This window comes from Canis lupus, chromosome 32 (assembly GCF_048164855.1).
Source record: "Canis lupus baileyi chromosome 32, mCanLup2.hap1, whole genome shotgun sequence".
Classification (NCBI taxonomy): domain Eukaryota; kingdom Metazoa; phylum Chordata; class Mammalia; order Carnivora; family Canidae; genus Canis; species Canis lupus.
The window spans coordinates 25,261,656-25,281,794 of record NC_132869.1 but is presented as its reverse complement, the minus strand read 5'-3'; the positions used below and the strand labels follow the sequence as shown (position 1 = coordinate 25,281,794).

At 33.8% G+C, this 20,139-nt stretch overlaps 1 protein-coding gene across 25 annotated transcripts in view; it reads left to right on the top strand.

The window, feature by feature from the left end:
- Nucleotides 1-20,139, top strand: part of ZNF280D (zinc finger protein 280D) — a 293,959-nt gene that overhangs the window by 208,581 nt on the left and 65,239 nt on the right. For all 25 annotated transcript variants that reach the window (XR_012022602.1, XR_012022608.1, XR_012022605.1 and 22 more), the window contains 6 exons: nucleotides 5,753-5,923; nucleotides 6,242-6,351; nucleotides 14,331-14,554; nucleotides 17,690-17,847; nucleotides 18,583-18,683; nucleotides 19,709-19,855. Coding sequence is in view for 18 of the 25 variants with exons in the window: in XM_072808743.1 (XP_072664844.1) it covers nucleotides 5,753-5,923; nucleotides 6,242-6,351; nucleotides 14,331-14,554; nucleotides 17,690-17,847; nucleotides 18,583-18,683; nucleotides 19,709-19,855 (911 nt within the window). In the remaining 7 variants the exon portion in view is untranslated. The remainder of the gene's footprint in view (nucleotides 1-5,752; nucleotides 5,924-6,241; nucleotides 6,352-14,330; nucleotides 14,555-17,689; nucleotides 17,848-18,582; nucleotides 18,684-19,708; nucleotides 19,856-20,139) is intronic.

The following is a 20,139-nucleotide window of genomic DNA, read 5'->3' as shown; positions in this document are numbered from 1 at the left end:
CAGGTTGTCCCATTTGTTAGCATGTAGTTTTTCTTAATATTCTCTGATAATTGTACTTCTGTGGTGCTGGTTGTAATTTCTCCTCTCCTGTTTATGTTTATGATTTTATTTCTTTATATTTAGGTCCTTTTTTTTGGTAAGTCTGGCTAGGGGCTTATCAATTTTATTGATTTTTTTTTTTTTTCAAAGAACCAGCTGCTGGTTTCATTGATCTATTTCTTTAAGTTTCTTTATCATTTATTTCTGCTCTAATCTTTATTCTTTCCCTTCTACTGACTGTAGGTTTCATTTGTTGTTCTTTTTCTTCTTTAGGTGTAAGATTAGGGTGTTTGAAATTTTTCTTGCTTCTTAAGGTAGGCTTGTATTGTTAAATACTCCTTCTTATGACCATTTTTGCTGCATCCCAAAGCTTTTGGACCATTGTGTTTTCATTTTCATTTGTTTCCATGTATTTTTTAATTTCTTCTTTGATTTCCTGGTTGACCCATTCTTTAGTAGCATTTTGTTTAATCTCCATGTGTTTGTGGTCTTCCCAAATTTTCTCTTGTGGTTGACTTCAAGTTTCATAGTGTTGTGATCAGAAAATAGACGTGGTAGGATCTCAGTCTTCTTAAGGCCTGATTTGTGACCTGGTATGTGATCTATTGTGGAGAATGTCCCTAGCACATTTGAAAAGAATGTGTATTCTGCTGCTTTAGGATGGGATGTTCTGAATATATTTGTTAAGTCCATCTGTTCCAGTGTGTCATTCAGAACCATTGTTTCCTTGTTGATTTTTTGGTGAGATGATCTGTCCATTGATGTAAGTGGGATGTTAAAGTCCTCTACTGTTATTTTATTATCTTTGAGTGTCTTTAATTTTGTTGTTAATTGCTTTATATATTTGGTTGCTTCCATATTGGGGACATAAATATTTATAATTATTAGATCTTCTTATTGGATAGATTCTTTTATTATAATAGCGTGCCCAGGGCAGCCTGGGTGGCTCAGTGGTTTGGCGCCGCCTTCAGCCCGTCGAGCATGGAGCCTGCTTCTCCCTCTGCCTGTGTCTCTGCCTCTCTCTCTCTCCTCTCTGTGTATTCTCATGAATAAATAAATTTTAAAAAAATCTTTATATTAGCGTGCCCTTCTTCACCTCTTTTTCCAGTCTTTGGTTTAAAATCTAGTTGTCTGATACAAGTATTGCTCCTCCAGCTTCCTTTTTGATGTCCATTTGCATGATAAATATTTTTCCATCCCGTCACTTTCAATCTTCAGGAGTCTCTTGTAGGCAACATATAGTAGGGCCTTTTTTTTTTTTTTTTTTTAAATCCATTCTGAAATCCTGTGTCTTTTGATTGGAGCATTTAGTCCATTTACATTCAGCATAATTATTGATGGATATGTATTTAGTGCCATTTTATTACTTGATTTTTCATTGTTTCTGGAGATTTTCTCTGTTTCTTTCTTCTCTCTGTCACTTTTTGTCTTTCCTTTCCACTCAAGAGTTCCCTTTAATATTTCTTGCATGGCTCGTGTAGTGGTCATGAGCTCTTTTTGTTTGTCTGCGAAACCCTTTATCTCTCCTATTCTGAGTTATAGCCTTGCTGGATAGAGTATTCTTGGCTACATATTTTTCCCATTCAAGACTTTCTTCTGACTTGCTTAGTTTCTGTGGAGAGATCTGCAGCTAGCTTTATGGGGTCTACCCTTTTTAAGTTAGGGACTTTTTTTGTCTTGATGCTTTTAGGATTTTTTTTATGACTGTATTTTGCAAATTTAACTACAGTACGTCTTGGTGTTGGCCTGCTTTTGTTGATTTTGATAGGAATCTTTTGTGCTTCCTGGATGTAGATCTCTGTTTCCTTTTCTGGATTAGGGAATTTTTCAGCTATTATTTCCTCAAAAAAATTTTCTGTCCCTTTTTCTCTCCCTCTTTCTTGTGGGACTCCTATAATATGAGTATAATTATATTTGATGGAGTCACTGAGTTCCTTACATCTGTTCTCATTATGCATAATTCTTCTCTTTCTTTTGTTCAACTGCATTATTTTCTGTAGTTCTAGATTCTATATCACTTATTCATTTCTCTGCTTTGTCCATCCTTGTGTTCTTTGCATCCAGTCTGTTTCAAATCTCTGTTATTGTATTTTTCATTTCTGATTGTTTTTTAACTGTTTTATCTCTGTGGTAAGGGCCTCCCTGAAGTCCTCCATTTTTTTTTCTCAAGCCCAGCGAGTATCCTATGATTGTTACTTTAAATTCTCCATCAGGCATGTTACTTATATCTATTTTGATTAGATCTCTGGATACAACTTTTTGTTGTTTCATTTGGGATGGATTTTTCCACCATGGCATTTTGTCTAACTCTGTCTTCTTCTGTGAGTTAAAAAAGCCTCTTTTGTTTCCTGCTCCTGAGACTAATGGCTTTATGAAGAAGAGGTCATGTAATGTTCAGAGCCTGGTGTTTCAGGGAGTATTTCTGGTGTGTGCTGCATGGATTCTGGTGCTGTTGTTGACTTCTCTATCCCTCAGTCCAGTCGTATGCAGGGGCTCTCCTTGCCTGCAGTGGGCAGTGTTTGGACCTTGGCCAGAATGTGGCGAGTTTTAACTAGGTGTGCTCTGGTCTGCTCACTAAATGAGACCTGATGCTACTTCCACTACAACTGAAGTCTTGCAGAACTTTCTGGTTGGGAGATGTGCTTTGTGCAGGGGTTTCTGCTGGTCATCTGGGGAAGGGACCCACTGTGCTGGGACTGTGGTTCACTTGCCCAGAATAGCAGTGCCTTGAGTGCAGTGTGGTGGGACTTGGTATAAGCAGGTTAGACGTTAATGTAGGTACTGTGGCATTTACTGCAGATGATTTATGCTGCAGGGTAGGGAGAGAGAAGTGGCACCAGCCTACTCCTTTGTCCCCAGAGAGGGGCCTTTGTACTGGCTGCTCTTAGGGAAGGACTCCCAGAAGAGCAAATGAATAATTTTCCTTTGCGCACCCCAGGTGTTTTTTGAATTGCCATTTTCATGCTGTCTGTCTCTTGGTTGTTGCCTGCCTAGAGCAGCACAGTGCACTTTGGGCTCTATCCCAGCCAGCCCTGCTTACTTTTAAAACTACAATCTTTAGAGATGTGGTATGTGGGGACCAGCGTTGGTCTTCTGGTGGAGTGTCTCACTGCTCTGGGACTGATGCAAGTTTGATTGCAGAGGTCACTTGAGCCAGAACACAGGGTTGTGGGACTTGGAGCAAGCAGGCTAGGCAACCAGTGTCGGGCTAAGCTTCCCTTAGCAGGTGGCTCTGCCCCTGTGCTGAGGGGCTGGGGAGTGGCTCTTTTGTCCCTGGAGAGGTGTCTCTGCAAACACCACCTGTCACAGATATGCCTCTAAAGAGAGTGAACAATCTCCCTGCTATGTGCCTTAGGCATGCCTCAAATGCCATCTGTCCCTAGGGTTGTTTGCCTGCTTTTTTCCAGGAGTAGGGCCGTGCCCTAGGGGTTCTGTCCCAGCCAAGCCCAACTGACCTTTAAAATTCCAGTCTTCAAATCCTACTTGTTGCAAAAAGTCATGAAAATCAGCCCTTCTCATTTTCTCAGCCAGTAGCTTTGGGGAGTTGTTTTCCTTGTGCCTCTCTCAGCCACTAGGGCTCCCTCCCCTCTGCAGCACCCATGATCCATTTCTCAAACCATGTCTCCATACTTTCTACCTTCATGGATGTGGCCTCTTATCTTCCTTTATTTGTGGAGTTTGTTCTGTCAGTCCTGAGGTTGATTTGTTGGGTAGTCAGAATGATTTAATAGTTATCTAGCTGTGTTCAAGGGATGAGAGGAGCCTAGGATCCTCCTACTATGCTGCCATGCTAGCTCCCTTCCCACAAAATTTTAAAAAGTTCAAGTATAGCGTTCTTGGATGGCTCAGTTGATTAAGTGTCTGGCTCTTCACTTTGGCTCAGGTCATGATCTCAGGGTTGTGAGATAGAGCCCTACATTGGGCTTCATGCTGGATGTGAAGCCTGCTTAAGATTCTCTCTCTCCCTCTCCCTTCCCCCCCCCTGCCAAAAAAGAAAGAAGAATTAAAAATAATTATTTAATAGTGTTTAATATTAGTTTCAGGTGTGTAATATAATGATCCAACAATTCTATACATTACTCAGTGCTTATCACAAATTTATTTTTATTTTTATTAGATTATTTTTTTATTCATGAGAGACACAGAGACAGAGGCAGAGACATAGGCAGAGAGAGAAGCAGGCTCCTTGCAGGGAGCCCGAAGTGGGACTCAATCCTCGGACCCTGTGATCATACCCTGAGCCAGAGGCAGATGCTCAACCACTGAGCCACCAAAGCATCTCATAATAAGTTTGTTTTTAATTCCCTTCACCTATTTCACTCCTTTTCCCACCCACCTTCCCTCTGGCAACCACCAGTTTGTTCTCTGTATTTAAGTGTTTGGTTTTTTCTTACCAAAAGAGTAGTTACACCTTCTTGATCCATTCATGTTATTACAAATGGCAAGATTTCATTCTTTTTTATTCCATTTACTTATATATGAAATCTTTATCCATTCATGTATTGGTGGACACTTGGGTTACTTCCATATCTTGGCTATTGTAAATAATGCTGCAATAAATACATCTTTTAGTGTTTTTGTATTCTTGGAGTAACTACCCAGTAGTGGAATTACTGGATAATGTGGTAATTCTATTTTTAATATTTTGAGGAATTTCTATACTGTTTTCCACAGTGGCTGCACTGGCTTGCATTGCTACCAACAATGGATGAGGGTTCCTTTTTCTCCACATTCTCATCAACATTTGTTATGTCTTGTCTTTCTGAGTTTAGCCATTCTGACAGGTGTGAAATGATACCTCATTGTGCTTTTGATTTGCATTTTGCTTATAATAAGTGATGTTGAGCATCTTTTCATGCATTTGTTGACCATCTCTATGTCTTTGGAGAAATGTCTGTTCATGTCTTCTGCCCATTTTTAATTGCATTATTTGGAGGTTTTTTTGGTGTTGAGTTGTATAAGTTCTTTATATATTTTAGATACTAACTCCCTCTTAGATATATCATTTGGCAGTATCTTTTCCCATTCTGTAGATTACCTTTTTGTTTTGTTGATGGTTCCCTTTGCTGTGCAGTCTTTAATTTTTATATAGTCCCGATAGTTTAATTTTGCTTTTGTTTCCCTTGCCAAAGGAGACATATCGAGAAAAAGTTTCTGTGTCTGATACCGAAGAGATTACTGCCTGTGTTTTCTTCAAGAAATTTTATGGCTTCAGATTTCACATATAAGTTTTTAATCCATTTTGAGTTTATTTTTGTGTAAGAAAGTGGTCCAGTTTCATTCTTTTGTATGTTGGTGTCCAATTTTCCCAACATCATTTGTTGAAGATTCTTCTCATTTTATAGTCTTGCCTCTTTTGTTGTAGATTCATTGACCATGTAATTGTGGGTTTATTTCTGGGCTCTCTGTTCTGCTGCATTGATCTGTGTGTCTATTTTTGTCCAGTACCATACTGTTTTGATTACTACAGCTTTGTAGTATACTTGAAATCTGAGATTGTGATACTCCAGTTTTATTATTCTTTTTCAGGATTGATACTTGATATACTTTTGACATTTGATCACATCAATTTGTATCACTATTTATTATCATTTGAGTGATAGGATAATTCAATTGTATTGCATTTAATTTAGCTCCAAAGTAATTTTACTTTGTTATAAGTAATATGCTAAAGTGTTTAAAAATATTTTTTCCACTATTTAATTCATTGTAGGTATGAATGAAAGTTCGTTTTTATCAAAACGTCCTTCTACTTCTGAAGTAAACAGTGTTAATCCAAAAAAGCCGAAGCCCAGTGATGGTATTTCTGGATTAAATTCTTCAGCTGTTTTTCCTTCAGTTAAATCTCTTTCAGTGACATCTCCTCAGGCCATGTCATCAAAAGGTAAATGTGAAAGGTGGCATATAAAAAAGAAATTATAGGGGCACCTAGGTGTCTCAGTCACTTAAGCATCCAACTCTTAATTTCGACTCAGGTGGTGATCTGAAGGCTGTGAAATTGAGCCACATTCAGCTCTGTGCTGGGCATGGAGTCTGCTTAATATTCTATCTCTCTCCCTTTGCACCCCTCTCTGAAATAAAAGAAATTATAGTATTTATACATAAGTTTTAGAAGTTGTAGTAAATTTACAAACTGTTAGCAGTGATTATTTAAAGTTATAAAGTGATAGATTTTGAATTATATGTTTTGAATTTATTTTAGGTACAAATACCTCATCAAATCAATCTAAAAATGGAACACCTTTTCCAAGAGCTTGTCCAAAATGCAATATTCATTTTAATCTTTTGGATCCTTTGAAAAATCACATGAAGGTAAATTTTTTTCAAAATTTAATTTTAAAGACATTTGCAAATCCCCCCAAATATTGATTTATAGTAAATAATGCTTTGTGCAGATATTTAGGCTAAAAAACTTTTCATGGTGGTATTTCCACATAACTTAGGCAAAGGTTTATATTCATAATGATTATTTTCATATAAGATTTAAAAATTTCCTCTGAATCATCAAGTTTTAAGAATTAAGTTTATATAGATTATAATATATGTTTATTGTATTCTAATTTTAAATGAAAATAAGGTATTAATCAGAATACTTTAGTAGATTTGCTATACTTCAAACTTTTTTTTTTAAAGGCATTTTTATAGTTTCTTCAGCTACCTTATTTTTATGTCCATGGTAATATATGCATATCACATTACACAATGAGAATCTGAATTTTACATTTAATTTTCAACACTCAGACTTAAGCCCCAAATGATGGAGCATTTCGTATGTAATAATTATCTTAACTCTGTTCAGATACAGTTTGAGTAATTGTCATAAATTATTTCAGGTTTTTTGTTGGAATATAAAGCTCTTGAAATTAGATTTTAAGAAATTTTCAGAGGCCTCTGGGTGGCTCAGTCTTTTAAACATCTGAATCTTGATTTCCGGCTCTGGTCATGATCTCAGGATGATGAGATCAAGACTGGTGTCAAGCCCAGGGTTGGGTTCCACATCCAGTGTGGAGCTTGTCTCTTCCTCTTCTACCCCTCCTCCTTCTCCCTCTCTAAAAAAAATTTTTTTTTTCAAAGTAGAAATGAAATATGAGGTATAGGTAACATTTCACTTGAAATATTTTAGTATATATTACAGTATCCTACTGTGATCTAAGGAAAGATAACCTGTATTCTCTTTGCATGCCCAGTATGGATGGCAGGAAGGGGGAAAGAGAAAGGAAAAAGTCCACATAGGCTGTATGAAGAAAGAAAGGAAGGAGGGGTGCCTTTATGGCTCAGAACCCAGTCTGCTTGGGACTCTCTTTTCCTCTTCCTCTGCCCCCCTCTCCACACTCACTTTCTATCTCTCTCCCTTCTCTTTAAAATAAATAAATTAAAAAAAAAAATACATTCCACAGAAAAAGTAGAAAAAAATAAAGGAACTCTCTTAGAATTTCAAATACAATCTCTTTATTCACATACAAAGCTGTATTTGGTCTGTCACTACTTCCAGCTCCCAGAATGTAGTCCCTGATAATTGTACTTTGTGCTTTCTTCTTGTATGAGAATTAACCTGTACAAGGCTTTCACTTTTTTAATCTGTGTGATGTTTTGATGAGATACCTGATTATTTTTATGGTTTACATTTTGGATGGAGAGAAAAAAGAAAGGGCTAAATTCTCTAATTTAATTATTTGAATAGGTAATACAGCGATATTCAAAATAAAAAAGTTTACAAAGGCATACAAATGAAAAATCATAATTGTGTCTCTTATTTACCTGGTTCCCAAAATGACTGTCAAAGAAAATGATTTTTATTAGTTGTTTTTTTTATTTTCCCAATATTCTTTCTGCATTTACAGGTAAAAGGATATGTTCTTGTTTCTTTTCTGTTTTGTATACAGTTTATAGTAAGTTAAATCTCTAAGACATATTTTTGAACTAAATATAATATGAATAATCTACGTGTGCTTATATCATAAAGAGTTGTGACAGAATAGTCACTAGCTCTAGAACAAGTTTAAAGCTGTGTTTTGAACTGCATTCTAGGGACGCCTGGGTGGCTCAGTGGTTGAGAGTCTGCCTCTGGCTCTTGGTGTGACCCCGGGGTCCGGGATTGAGTGTCATATCAGGCTCCCTGTGTGGAGGCTGCTTCTCCTTCTCCCTGTGTCCCTGCCTCGCTCTCTCTCTCTCTCTCTCTGTCTCTCTCTGTGTCTTTCATGAATAAATAAATGAAATCTTTTAAAAAACTGCATTCTAGTTTATGCATTTTGTGTATCAGTTGGTTTTAGTATGACAACAGTGATATCCATTTTGGAAAAATCTGATTTTTTGATTCTTAGGAAATGAATTTTTGCTGTTATTATAGATAAATAGATGACTATACCACAGAAATAATGTTTTCTTTCAGTACAGAATATCTAAAACATAAAGCAAATATCCTATGATAATAACAATTTATTTATCTGAGACTGTGTCAGACTACTAAGCTTTAAATACATTATTTCATTTAATCTTTAGAAAGTTCTTTGAGATCGACATAATTCCTCATTGTTTTATAGCCAGTTTATTTAAAGACATAACTGGCATTCAAACTTCTAATGGTAAAAACCCAAGTTCTAACAAATTTTTCCTTTTTTAGTGTATAGGTTATATAATTTACATGGAAACTTGAAAATAGGTAAACAATTTCTTAAGATATGGAATTTGGTATTTATCAACCAGATCTAGCATATGAATTGCATTGTTTAGATATCTATATTTTTATTTATTTTGTTGTCTATTTAATCTTACATGGTTTGAGAAATACCACATCCCAATCTGGATCCTATTAATAATTTATTGCAGTTCTGTCTTAAGATTGTTGCTGTTTGCGATATAGATGAATCTCTTATAGTTGTATTGCAAATGTGTCCTTTAGCATTTTTATAAAATGTTCTGTTCTCTTTGTCTTAATGTTAATGACTTTTAGGCTTACAACCCTTGTTTTTTTATGGTTTCCATTTGCCTAGTATATTACTGGTTTATCCTTTTCTTTTCAACCCTTTTGAATCACATCATGCCCCTTGGTTTGAGCAGAGTTGATTTTTCCTTTGTGAGCCTATATGAAAATCTCTTTTGGCAGTTGAGTTAAACTTATTTATATTCGTTGACATGATGATAGGTTTATTTGGTCTTGGTTCTGTCACAATTTTTTATCATCTTTTTTTTTTTTTTTTTAAGTCTCACTATTTGGTTGCTTTGTATGTCTGTAGCTTGGGTTTTTAGAGAAGCTGTATTTTTGTTCTCCTGTTTATCCTTCTAATTTTAATGCTAATATAATTCTAGTAGTCTTGTATTCCTTTGGCCGTTCTCTAATATTAAAATTGGTTAAAGTAGCATTAAATTTTCTATTCTTTTTTTTTTTTTTTTTTAATTTTCTATTCTTAACCCACCCATTCTTACCTTCTCTTTTCCTACCTGCTTTTAATCAATATTATCTTTCTCTGTGTTTACTTTTGTGCTATTAAAACTGCGTATACCTATACTACTTCATTTGGTAGCTCTAAATGATATTCTTTGATGTACTGCTAGTATATGTGAATCAGTTTGTGAACTTTCTCAACCTTATGTTTATTATCTTTTTATGCCCTTCTAGTTTTTATTTGTTGGTTGTATTATTTTTTCATTGTTAGGGCATAAAACATTTGCATTTGATTTACTTGACATTATTTCTGTATTTGTTTTAATCCTTTTTCACAGTAAATATATTCAGTGTTGATTACCAGTGTGTTTCTCATGGCTTCTTTAGTTATGTCTTACTTGGCTGAAGTTCATCTTCTAGTAATTTCCTCAAGAAGGGCCTTGAAAAAAAAAAAAAAAAAAAAAAAGAAGGGCCTTGAAACAGCATTTTTTGAGTTATTTTCATGTTCAAAACAATTGGACTATATTCCATTCTTAAAAGACGGTTTTGCCAGGTATAAAGTAAGTTGGATCCTACTTTGAGGATCTTATTTGTGATGCTTCTGTCTTACAATATTGAATATTGCTTTGAGAAATCTAGGATAAGCCTAAATTATTTTGCCTTTTATAAATGATTTGATCTTTCTGTCTGGCTGTCCATAGGATTCTTTATTTTGGAAGACTGATAATTTTATAATGATCTGACTTGGTGTTGGGGATTTGGTCAATCTTTTCTGATATGTAACATGTTCTTTCTGCTTGTATGATTGTGTTTTCCTTTATTGTAGTGGAGTTTTCTTGATTCATATTTTAAAATATTAATCCACACAATTGTTTTGTCTTTTGAGAGAGGGGAGAATGTTGTCCAGTATGCATTCATTTGATGTCCTTTGTGTGACACATCTATCATTTTCTTTCTAATCCTTTTAACACTTAAGTTTTTTAAAGTTCCCTTTCTCATTATCATCCTCTCCTTCACTTTATTTTCTAATGCCTGTTCACTACTGTTCTCCTTTCTTTTTTTCTTTTTTTCTTTTATTGCTGTTATCCTTTCTAATTTGTCTTTATCTCTCTGATTTCTCTACTTTTCCCTCGATTTTGCCATTCCTTTTTTGTCTTGTCATCTCTTCTTACTTTGTGATTTTCCAAATAGACACAATTACTTCATTAAGTTTTTAAAATTTGTAGCAAATATTTTGGTCACTGTTTTCATCTACAACTGCTTCATGGTGTTTTTGTCAGAATTTTACATTTTCCTCCTTTTATCCTAAAGTATTTTTGTTTAGATGAAAGTTTTAATCATAGTAAAGAATAAGTTGGATTTTCTTGGGCTAGCTCTTTTGTACAAGCCTCCTTTTAGGAAGTGTAGGTTGCCAGGATAATCTCACATCCTGCTAACTAGCTTATATAACTCTTTGCTGGGCAGGTGGCTTCCTGCAAATGTGACTTTTGTGTCTGATTTTATATGTAGCATTGCCTTATCTGCTTCTCTGTACCAAATGAAGTCTGGGGACTTCTGCCATCCTTCTGCACCTGTTTTTGTAAACAAAGTATATAGCTTTGCAGTTTAGGATGTGTCTTTCACCTTTAGAATGCAAATTTTTGCTGACACTTTCTAAGGTGTTACTGTTGGGTCCTTTTGACTTCTCTGATTTACTTCCAGCTACATGTCTTCTCTCTGATCTTGGCTGCTTTGGGTAGTGCTCATATGTTGTAGAGTCTGTGGATTTTATCTGGCTCTTAGTTTCAATGAAAATAAAATTTTTAGAATTTGGTTGTTGTGGCTTTGGAAGAGTCCCAGGAGAAGAGGAAAATGTTGACTTATGTAGGATGATAATATGGGAACTTCTATTTTACTACTTAAAAATAGCATCCCACCTTCTTTGTTCTAAAAAAGTCTAACCTAAATTTTTAGGTGCTAATAAAGCAATAGGACATGGTTTCTCTACTGGGAGGAGTGAATATGAAAATGGGGTTTAGCTGGTAATTGCTATTTGTCTAATTACAGTATATAGCATTATTTAATATTTACAAAATGGTTATCTCAGGAAAATAAGGAATAACCCAGGGCTACAGTGAAAAGCTAGAACCAAAAGAGTTATAGGATTAAATAAAAGATGACCAGTAGGTTTTGAACCGTAGCTCAATGTGCCATCCATAGCTTTCTCTATCCTCCTACAAAACCTTCAGTCTAAACCTAGTTGTCATTTCTTAAGTTGCTTTCTTGCCTTTTGGCTATTTTCTTTGAGATTCTGCGTTTCTCTCAACTACTAAGTTTCCTGAATTATGTTGTCCTTCTTGGTTTTCAGTGGTTTATCATTCATCTGTCTTATAGGGATTTGAAACATTGCTTAAAAGATACTGTGAATAATAGCATTGTGTGTCAACTATACTCAAAAAAAAAAAAAAAAGAGGGACGCCCGGTCCGTGGCTCAGCAGTTGAGTGTCTGCCTTTAGCCCAGGGCATGATCCCGGAGTCCCGTGATCGAGTCCCACAGTGGGCTCCCTGCAGGGAGCCTGCTTCTCCCTCTGCCTATGTCTCTGCCTCTCTCTCTATGTCTCTCATGAATAAATAAATAAAAATCTTTAAAAAAAAAAGAAAGAAAAGGATACTTTGAGATTTGTATATTTATTTTTAAAACCTGTTCCTATCTTTTTTATTTTAAAAAAAGAAAATGAAAAAACAGCAAGAAGTTGATCATCTGTTATGTGTATTATAATTTATGAGCATTTAAGGTAACTTTAACTTTTATACATGTACCAAATTAGATGTTTCTGAAAAATATAGCCTTGCAGCACACTCTGCTATGGACTGCTTAGATTATTTTGTAGATTTCAGAAAAGAATCCAAGTCTCAAATATGACTCAATAACTTCTACAGTTTGAAAACCAGATTTAATGTTTGAATATATGTGATTGTTCACATTTCTAATAGGGACACTTACATCATTTTTGTGCATTATAATTTTTCTCATTGCTGTTTGAGATAACTTCTATGGTAAAATTGCAGATAAGGTCAGGGATTTTGTCTATCAAAATGATACTACTGATATACATCATTTGTAGTAAGACATGTATTTTGAGTTATTTTTCTGATAGTGTTGATGGATTTACTCTGAACCATACTTTTCTCCACTTATCCTTAGAGTCAAAACCAGTATGTTTTAAAAGGAACTTAGCCTTATAATAGTCCTTAGAAATAGTTGACTTTCCTAAGGTTGAGCTTTTAAATATTACATGTGTCCTAAGAAATATCTAGAAACATATAGAGCAAAACCTTTCTCATTTCCCTCTTTTTGTTATAGTTTCATTTCAACTTTATTCTGCATGGTTGACCTCAGAGGATAATGTAGTCTAGGGATCTAATATATTTATCCTAATTTAGCTTATTGATGCAACCTTAACTCCCAAACACAAATTATGTCACTATTTGTGGGCCCATTTTAATTAGTATTTTTTACCATTTTAATTAGTATTTTTTCCCCTTTCTTTTAGATCTAGTTTAGATTTTTACCTTAGTGTTATTTCCTTAAAGATTTCCGAATTGACAAGTGAACAAACTAAAAGCAGCTGAAATGTTAAAGGTCTGTCTTGGATCAAAGACCTAGCTTCCCATGTGATACAGAACATTTTACCAATGATCAAATATTTTGTTGTGGCAAGAGAGGACATGGATATTATCTGAGAAATGGAAGAGAGTTCTGTTAGAGTTTCAAACTATTTAATGGTGTTACATATTTAGGAAGAGTTTAAGCCAGTTGGTATATGTTGTAAAAGAATTACCTGGGTGTCTTGTTGAAAAAGATTTCTGGGTGCTGTATTGAGATACATTGTGGTTATGGGTCTGAAGTGGGCCCAGGAATTAGCATTTTGACAAGTATTTCTGGTTTTTCTAGTGCAGGTCTTCTTTGGACTGGCCTTTTTTTTTTTTAATATTTTATTTATTTATTCATGAGAGAGAGAAAGGCAGAGACAGGCAGAGGGAGAAGCAGGCTCCATGCAGGGAGCCCGACGTGGGACCCGATCCCGGGTCTCCAGGATCACACCCTGGGCTGCAGGCGGCACTAAACCGCTGCGCCACCAGCGCTACCCTTTGAGAAGAAAAACTTTGAGAAGAAAAACTACCTTAGAGAAATTCTTCAGCTGAAAATTATGTACCATAAATGAATTAGTTATATCTTACTGAAAAAAAAAAGAGCTCGTGTATGAAAGTATTCCACTTTAGAACCAGTTTATGTGACATCTTGACTTTATTCATGAGGAACTAAATTTCTCCTTTAAATATTTAAGCATTCTAGATTTCAAGGTGTAAGTGTAGAATTTTTCAAGATATTACTAATGCCTCCCCCCCCCCCCCCCCCCAACACACACACACATACGTTTTCTAGCACCTTGTGTCTGGGCAATGGCAAGTTGTGCTCAATTTTTAGTTCTAACTAGATATTCTGAAATTTCGTTTTTCACCTGATAATTAAACATATACATTATGACATGTAAAACTACATTTCCTTTCTGTGCTCTATCTTGACATGGATGTGAAATGAATAGATTTTAGTTCAGTTAAACATTTAAGTTATTATTCAGTAATTATGTCTGAAAAGATAAATTGCAAGGAAAAACTTGTTAGATCAATAGCCAAATCCTAGTTCTAAGATTATTCTTTAAAAAATTTTTGTGGTGTTCTTAAGATGATAGGTGTATATTGTTATTTAGAGTGTGAGTGTGTACCACAAACTTTTGGATTAATATTTTTCCAGACATACTACCAAGCATAGTTTTACATGGTCTGACTTTAGCTGTAAACATAGAATTATTTTGTTGGTATCTAATTTTTTAAGAGATAAATAAGACTTCTGTTTTTTCTCTTTCAGTACTGTTGTCCAGACATGATAAATAACTTTTTAGGACTGGCTAAAACAGAATTTTCAAGTACAGTAAATAAAAATAAGACTGTTGACTCAGAGAAAGGAAAATTGATTATGTTAGTTAATGACTTTTATTATGGAAAACATGAAGGAGATGTCCAGGAAGAACAGAAGACTCACACAACTTTTAAATGCTTCAGTTGCTTGAAAATTCTTAAAAATAATATTAGGTATGTAAATACTTATTTTTATTTCTGTTTGAAAATTGGATAAATGTTGTATCTTTATTTTGTATTTTTCTTTGCCATTCGGGATAAACAATTTTAATACTTTCTACTAAGGACAAAGGCAGACTGTCCTGTTGAAAAACTGTTCTTTCTTGTAATTAAGAGTTGATTCTTGAATATAGTTTTATTTCTCTAAGATAACTTAAGAAAGGACAAACTTTATTTCAAATAAGGCAAAATTAACTAATTCTCCTACATTATCACATTTAAGAATTTTCATGAAATCATTTTCATTTTTAGCTGCATTTGAATTTTTTCTTCATTTCATAAGAAGAACCACTTTAGTAAGTCCAGTTTGACCTCCTCCATACTTATTTATTTAATGCTCAGGTCTTTTAATTCGGATTTATAAATTTTAGAACAGTTACCTTGCAGGAAAAGTGATACTCTTTAGAGAAGTACCAGTTCTAGGAAACATTTCTGCTTTGGTTTTAAAATTTAACCCCTTTAAAAATTAGAAATTTAATTTCTGGTGGAATTTTGAATTTTATACATCTGTGTTTTAAATTTCAGGAACTTTGTGATCTTTGAGTTACATATTAGTAGGTGTCATCCTATAAATGAGTATGTAACAAGAACAGAGTAACAAGACATATTGATTGATATTTTTATTGGTTATGTAGGTTGGTATTTATATTAGTTAAGGTTGTTTTTACCCCCATTTTATTATAAAAATGTTCAGACATTGAGCAAAGTTTTAAAAATTTTACATGCTTATCACCTTGATTCTACCACTAACATTTTACTATGCTTGCTTCATCATATAATCTGTTCATTTTTCTTTCAAACTATTTTTGTTCTTATGCATTTCAAAGTAAGTTGCAGACATCAGTATACTTTCCTTAGATGAGGGTGTTGTGTGTGTGTTTGTACAAACATACATATATATGCCTTTTTATATTTACCCTTGATAACTTTGTAAATAGCATTCTTAGGCACCTGTAGGTTACTTCTGGACCCAGTATATAGTCCATTTTCCTGTGAGTTCTTGGGTCCAAAAAGAAGAATATAGGAAAACCCTGAAATACATTGTGATATACCTCTATAACAATTATTAAAGCTTTGTTTATTGTGGTGCTTTATAGTTTCCGAATTCTTTCACATGTTATTTCATGTGAGTCTTCACATTTCTTTATCTCCTTTAATTAAACTTTAACAGGCATCAGTAGTTAATAGTTTGTTAGAAGGAATATTGTACTTTGTGGTATAAAACTGAAACAATATTACAGTAGAACTCTGTCATCTATTTCCATATTATTACCATTTTAATAGCAAAATATACCAGAAAAATCATGTTAGTAAACAGGATGAAAGCATAGAAATATGTTTCACTGACTTATTAGTTCCTTGATATACTTAAATATTATGTGTATATTAGAAGTTATTCAACAATAGCTTTTGGCTTTTCCTTTGAGATTAGCCCACTTAATATTAAACACATAAAAATTAAAAATTCCTTTTTTTGTTATTGTTTCAGAAAACTACTTAACATATTTTTAGAATACTTGAATATTTCAGACTTTAAAGCAAACAACATTTATAACAGCCAGGAATTGAGCACTTTTTGAAATACTGATTGTTTAGGAAACATAACCTTAATCGTAAATACTTTGTAGTCAAAGAAGTTATGTATGTTATATATGTTAAATAATATTTTATCTTAACAGTAAAAACTGGGGAGACAAATTGATGTTTGCAGAGAATGGTAGGGAAAACTGATAGCTATAGATTTTTACTCTTTGCCTTGTCAATATATTGTGATATGATATTTTTTGATATTTTTTTTTCTACAGTGTCACCAAAAACAGTTAGGTTTATTTTATTCTGCAAACATCCTTGTAAGAAGTTTGCTTTTACGTATCCCTCATTTCCATCCATTAGTTTAAGTAGTCTGACTTCCCAGTAGGGGCTCATATAATAATTTTGAGAAAGCTTGCTAGTTAAGAGACTATTTTATATAGATACACTTTAATTGCTTAAAGTTGTGAGCTAAAAGTTTAATGGCTCATGACCTTTTCTTTTCCTAGCCAAGACTAGGATTTTCTCTAGGTGTTTGTAGAGCTGGTATTAAAACCAAGGGAGAAAAAAATAAAAAAATAAAATAAAACCAAGGGAGGACAAAAAGATATTTCAAAGTGTGCCATAACCTGTTCAAGGGAAGTACTGTTTTGGAGATGTGAAAAAGAGATAAATGTTATGGCCTTCATGGTGACTGCTATCCAAATTAATGACATTATCACTTATTTTCAAGATTCTTTCCTTTACAGGCTCAAATGAATAATTGTTAATAGTTGACCCAGACTAAAAATTGTTACAACTTTACTTTCAAATTCAGCAAAAAGCTTCAGTAAGCTCTTTTAAATAGGTATTCCCATTTATATTGCACCCTTTGCTGTTGAAGGTCATAGTTCCTGCTCATAAGAAGCCTTTTAGGGAAGCTGAAATTGCAGAATGTAAAACTGAAAAATGGACGTTGCCTACAAAGGGCACAGTCTGCAAGTTAAAATGAACAGTCTGTGCTAACAGTAAACCAGTATCATTAAATAAAACAAAAGGTTCTTGTAATTGTAGGCATTAAAATTGCTATTACATGCATTTAGAAACCAAGACACAAGTAAAAATACCAGTAATTTGTCTTTTAAACAGCTGGAATCTATTGTATATCTTCACAGCCTTAAAAGATTTCTCTCTTGACTGTAGTTGCTTTTGGTAGTAGGGTTTCCTTCCTTTCAACTATTTTATTTAAAAATGTAAACAGTATTCATGTATGGAAAAAAGCCTGCTTTTTAAAAATCTTTAAAAAAAATTTTAATAATCTGAAATGATTAAGAATTTGAGCAAATTAGTGATATTTCAGATTAATTACAGTGATGAATTCTTTTAAAACAAAGATGAAAAGCAAAGATGTTCATTTAGCCACTTAATGAGGGCAGTTATTTAAAACACACAGTTTTCTAGAGGACTTTAAGGCTTTTGAGATTTTATTTTGAATAATATTTACTTTTAGATTCAGATACTTATTTGTTAGATTTTTGTTTTTAAATCTGAATTTTTGCACCTGTTGACAATCATTTATAGGTTTATGAACCACATGAAACACCATTTGGAACTTGAGAAGCAGAGCAGTGAGAGCTGGGAAAACCACACCACCTGCCAGCACTGCTACCGTCAGTTTCCCACACCATTTCAACTGCAGTGTCACATTGAGAGCACACATACACCCCATGAATTTTCCAGTAAGTTACAATTCTGCTTAGGTATTGGATATTATCAACGTTGACAACGTAAACTCTAAGAAAACCTAAAGAAGCTTGTTAGAAAAATAAGACTGAGAAAAAGACTTTGGAATTTGGGGGCAGAATTGGAAAAGTTTTAAGTTATCTAAATTGTTAAAACTGGTTAAAGTTCCTCTTATAAGTAATTCATTAAAGTAAATAACCTGTGCATTATATGTGGGGAACTAAATTAACAACCTCAGATCATAGCTTTCAAATATGAAATTAATGCCTTTCATTTAAACTTGAATAAGAAAAGTAGGATTCTAGTTAAAAATCACAGATATTAGAGCTTGATAGCTTGAATTCAAATCCCAGGTCTCCCTCTTTATACAGCTATGTGACCTCAGGCAAGTTACTTAATATTTGAATAATAGGGATAATAGAAATACCTACTTCATAATGCTGTTATGGGAATTAAATGAGCTAATGTAAGTAAAATACTTAGAACTGTGTTTGGCACACAGTTAAAAACTGTATAACTATTGTCAGTCCCCACCAATACTATAGTTATTATTGTTGATACAAATATATAAAATGAATTTTACACATGTATATCTGTTTTTGTTTGCCTGGTGAGGTTACCTTGTTTTTAATTGAAGTGTAAATGACATATAGATTCAGGTATACAACATAATGATTTGATATGTGTGTATATCTTAAAATGGTATGTCTTTTTTCCCTCCTCGCTTTTAGCCATTTGCAAAATATGTGAATTATCGTTTGAAACAGAGCATATTCTTTTGCAACATATGAAGGACAACCATAAGCCTGGTGAAATGCCATATATTTGCCAGGTATACATATATTTTATTGTGTACTTAGTGTTTGGTTTGTTTGTTTTCTGTTGTTTTGATTATAAGATTTAAACCTACTGGACCAGGTGTCAGGAAATCTTTTCTGTAAAGCACAGATAGAAATAAATATTCAGTCTTTGAGGGTCATACAGTCTGTGTTGCAAATAATCAACTTTGCCATTATAGCACAAAGGCAGCCATAGACAGTAAGTAGATGAATGTGATCAGGCTGTGTTAATTTACTTAAAATTTATCTATGGACACTGGAATCTGAATTTCACATAATTTTAATGAGCCACAAAATATATCTTTTTATTTTCCTAACTCTTTAGATAAAATTGGTTACTAAAATTAAAATTCCTCTTGTAAACTATTAATAAAAATAACTTTGGCTTAACTCATGTGTTATATGTGCAGTCAACAGAGTTGAAATTGGCCCATAGGCCATTTTAAACCAACTCCCAATTGGACAAAGAAAAGCCTGTGGCCAAAAGACAAGCATAGGGACTTATTTTACCATATAGGGAAGAATGTAGGCATACAAAGGAAGTATGAGATGCTTTTAGTTACGGAGAACTCTACGAAATGCTTTGTGATTAGCATTTTTTTCAGAATTTGAAGAAGAAATAGAAAAGAAGGTAAAAATACATTGCCAATCCATAGCCTGGAGGCCATTTATAATCTAAAGGAAGGTGCTGTTTTATGTAGCAGGAAAAAAAACTTTATAGGACAAGAGGTATTAAAGAATGAAAATTCGAGTCAAGTTGGGGGTGATAAAAAGATCTTATTAAAAAGAAGGGAACTTAGTTATGTTTTGGGAACTGTCCCTAAACTTTGATAGTTAACTTTTCTGTCTCAGAAGATTATCTTTTGGTGCTTGCATTAATGGGATTCTTGGTTATGCAGGTATTAGAGCTGAATGAGTAGCAGCTGATGTTCTTCTAAACAAATGACCTATGATTGTTACTTTGTAATTGCATATCATTATATTTTTTCAAGTTAAACTAAACCTTCTTTATTTGTAGGTCTGCAATTATAGATCATCTTCATTTTCTGATGTAGAAACTCATTTTAGAACATCCCATGAAAACACTAAGAACTTGCTATGTCCATTTTGCCTCAAAGTTATTAAAATTGCTACACCCTACATGCATCATTATATGAAGCATCAGGTGAGATTTATCAGTTCTTCTTTGATCATGTTGTTTTAGCAAAAAGACAGATTATTACTTAGAACATTGGTTAGATTTGTTCTGCAAGGGAAGCAAGATTTTCCAAATGACTTGGTTAATTTGCAGTTTATGCTGAATTACTTGTAAAACTAACTTCTTTTTTCTTGCTTCCTTTCTGGTGATGTTGTGGCTCATAAGTGAAAATTCTGAAAGATAGCCAGAAATAGGAAACCTAGGATTGAAGAGAAAAAGGGAAGATGACTGGAATATCCATAAGATTGGTG